Raw genomic sequence first — 3,531 nt, 5'->3', positions numbered from 1 at the left:
CAAGATTATCAATTGTTCCGCAGGTTATACAGTTAGGGTTTTTCCCGTGAAATCTTGCCTGATATTCGCGTTGAGTGCCATGGTTTGTTAAGAACTGGTTGAGATAGAAGTTGCTGATATGTATGTTTGGGTTAACTTTTCTTATGAGGCCGTGAGTATGTCGCCCTTGTTCGCTGCCTTCGTCCCATCTTCTCTGCCATTCGATCAAATTTTCATCTCGATATTTTCGTCTAACTGTGCTTTTAGACGGTAGGTTGACTATATCAATTGTGGGCAGTAGGCAGGCGGTCTTTGCGTATCTGTCTGCTTCTTCGTTTCCCTGATGTCCTGCATGGGCTTTTATCCACCTGAGGTTTATGTTCTTTGCATACTGCTCTTTGACCATAGTTGTGATGTAATCAAAATCCCTCGGTCTATCCAGAGCCTGTAAACCCGAAAGAGAATCGGAGTAGATAGTTACTGTGTCTTCAATATTATTTGCCCTTATAAATATGAAGGCCTGCAAAATTGCCCAAAGCTCTGCCTTGAAGACGGTAGAGTTGTCGCAGAGTCTGAATATGTGATTATCTATTTGCTGGCCGTTTTCGTAGATAACGAGGGCACAGCCCACCCTGCATTCTCCATCACAAATCATTCTAGATCCATCAGTGTATATTTCAATACCTTTGTTGGTCGGCGGGAAAAAGTCATATGGAATCCGGACATACTACAAAACCAAATGGCTACAAAATCAAAACAAACATTTACAATGGACGTAGACTATCTCTTTGCTGTGGCATACGATTAAAGATGCTTTGCTCTGCGTAAAACTGCGGTTTCGTAAGCAGAAAAATAAGATAAATAATAAATTTTGATGAATTCTGTGATAAACAATGCAGTTTATTATTATTACCTAATATATAAAAAATATTACTGAACTTCTATTATTTAACTTCTTTTAACTAAATTGTATACTTAAAATACATAAATATAATTTATAATTTTAAAATAGCAAAAATATTTCTAGTTTCTTATTAAACTAGTACAATCAGACAACCATAATATTAAACAGAAATCAATAAAATTAATTTTATATTGAATGCAGAAGTTGTCCTCACTGCGTCGACACAGAACTCTCTCCCGACCATGTCTTTGACTGCCCAGCCATGCGTGAGGATACACCTGGATCCCCCGCAGCAACTCCTCTATTCCATGGAGATCATTGAGTGCCAAAGCTGTTTTAGATACTTTTGGACAAATTTAATTTTCTTTGCACTACTGGACAAGACAACAACAACATATATTGAATGCAGAACAACATTCAGACATAACAGAAAACAACATTCATAACAGAAAACAACATTCAACAGCTATAAACAGCGGGCTTGTAGTTTCGTCTTTGTAGCGTAAATCACGCCAACATAACGTAAATATAAGTAGCATCTAAAATAAATGCGAGCATGCGCAGTTGCTTCAATCTTAGGTAAGGGAGCGTACAGAAGCTAAAGTAAAAGTGCAAAATATTCCTATTATCTACATCGTAAAACGCATCTGGTTAGCCCGAAGAAATCAAAGTCATATTAACAAGATTTGAGGTAATAGCCTCAGCAATTTCTATGACTCATAGGATCTTAACTGGATTTAAATTTAATTTTTTTAAGATGTTTGAAAATAACTTCATACATATGTAAATATATATCTTTATATATAAGAAGAGAGTGGAATGATAATACATAGCCAATCACAGAAGATTTCTGGTTAGTAACGCACAAAACAGCCAATCAAAATTGAGAACGCATGTGTGTGAAAAGGTAATAATTTTTAATGGTGCTGTCAAAAAATACAAAATACAAACTGACCTCAAATAAAACTCAGAGGACTTCGAATATAATAATTAAGAAGATTCTACTATTGCGTTTATAAAAAGGAAGATTTCCAAAAAAAAAACAAAAAAAAAAAAAAAAAAAAAAAAAAAAAAAACAAATCTCACACTTGTTCCGTAAAAAGACTGAACGATTATAGATTATTATACAATAAACTTTATGCAAACGATTGTTTATGACGTCATTAGATAAAAGTGCCATTAACGCAATATTATCCAGTTTCTATTAATAATTTTGAGTGGCAATGTAAAAACATAGTTGTTCTAAAGTTTTATAATAAAATGTTTGTTTTGATAGAGCTCAGTTATTTATTTTAGAATTCCAATATATTTTAATAGCTCTGATAAATCAGGTAGAGTAGAGTTATTGGAAGCACGAATCAACACTCTCTCAAAAAACTATTTACATTCCAAATTATGAAAATATATTGAACAGAGTTTACTTTAAAATACTTATATCTTTTATAAAAAATGGATCACTGTGAATATCTTAGGCGATATCAACAGCGACATACAGCTGAACATAATTTAGCAGCACAAAATTACCTGGAAAATAATCGTAGTGCTATCAATACGCGACGGCGGAATGCGCGGCAAAGAAACGTTGAACAGTCAAGACGTTTAAATGAAAACGAATACCTTGGTGAGTTTTTATCAGACATTAAACCCCTTTTTTCGTTGGAACATTTAGTGATGAATGTATAAACTGTGGTGCTCTTTCGTTTCCAGAAGAGCATGGCAGAACGAAATTTAATTGCTGCCATCATGGCAAAGTTGAGCTCGCCAATCTGGAATATCCAGAAGTATTAAAAGATCTTTTACTTGGCAGCCATTCTGATGCAAATAACTTTAAACAGAATGTTCGATCGTACAACTCTGCATTTGCGATGGCAGCTTTTTGCCCATCTCATGAAATTTCTTTTAAAGGGATCAGTTGTCTTACTTTTAAAGGTGATGTCAATGTTACCGCGACAACAAGCTTGATCCCTCCTAATAATCAAAATCACAAATTTGCTCAACTTTATATAAGTTTAAAATATTGTTTGCATTAAAATTGCTTTATATAAGTTTATAATGAGTTTATAATAAGCACCTCTGACATTTTACAATCCTATCATATTTTCTTTCTGTGATGTTGGGGCAGAAAAATTACCAGCTAATCTCCAGGAAAACAACTTTAATTTTGCTATCGGGGGTTGGCGAGCGGTAGCGAGCAGGTATATATATATATATATGTATATATATAAGNAGATAGATAGATAGATAGATAGATAGATAGATAGATAGATAGATAGATAGATAGATAGCGGCGAAATACGCAAAAAGTAAAATTAACATTAAGTGGTCCAAGCTCTTGAGAGCTCTCCTGATCAAACTATAGGGACCATATTTCCCAGACTCCGGCTCTATATTTTGGAGGTCAAAAATTCGAATCCGTCGAGAAAAATGTATGTTTATTCAGAGAAAATACGTTTTTGTGTCTGATTTCATAAATTAAAATATCGTATGCACTTATTAGTTAGCATATTTGAGGTCATTCTCTTGAGCTATTAAGATTGAGTTCTAGACAATGTGAAAAACTGAACGTTAAGGTGAACGAGTAACGCGAAAATCCTAACATTAGATCAAAAGTTATTTCGTGTGGTCCGCTTTTTTTTGTTGACACAATG

General features: G+C 34.1%; 1 protein-coding gene across 1 annotated transcript in view; it reads right to left on the bottom strand.

Moving 5' to 3' along the window:
* Positions 1-634, bottom strand: part of LOC139426089 (uncharacterized) — a 24,913-nt gene extending 24,279 nt beyond the window's left edge. The window contains exon 1 of the mRNA XM_071183767.1: positions 59-634. Within this exon, the coding sequence (XP_071039868.1) occupies positions 59-634 (576 nt within the window). The remainder of the gene's footprint in view (positions 1-58) is intronic.
* Between the last annotated feature and the right edge of the window lie 2,897 nt (positions 635-3,531).

The sequence above is a fragment of the Parasteatoda tepidariorum genome, chromosome 7 (genome assembly GCF_043381705.1).
Source record: "Parasteatoda tepidariorum isolate YZ-2023 chromosome 7, CAS_Ptep_4.0, whole genome shotgun sequence".
NCBI classification, from domain to species: domain Eukaryota; kingdom Metazoa; phylum Arthropoda; class Arachnida; order Araneae; family Theridiidae; genus Parasteatoda; species Parasteatoda tepidariorum.
The sequence above is the reverse complement of the archived record's forward strand: the minus strand, read 5'-3'. Positions and strand labels throughout refer to the sequence as shown.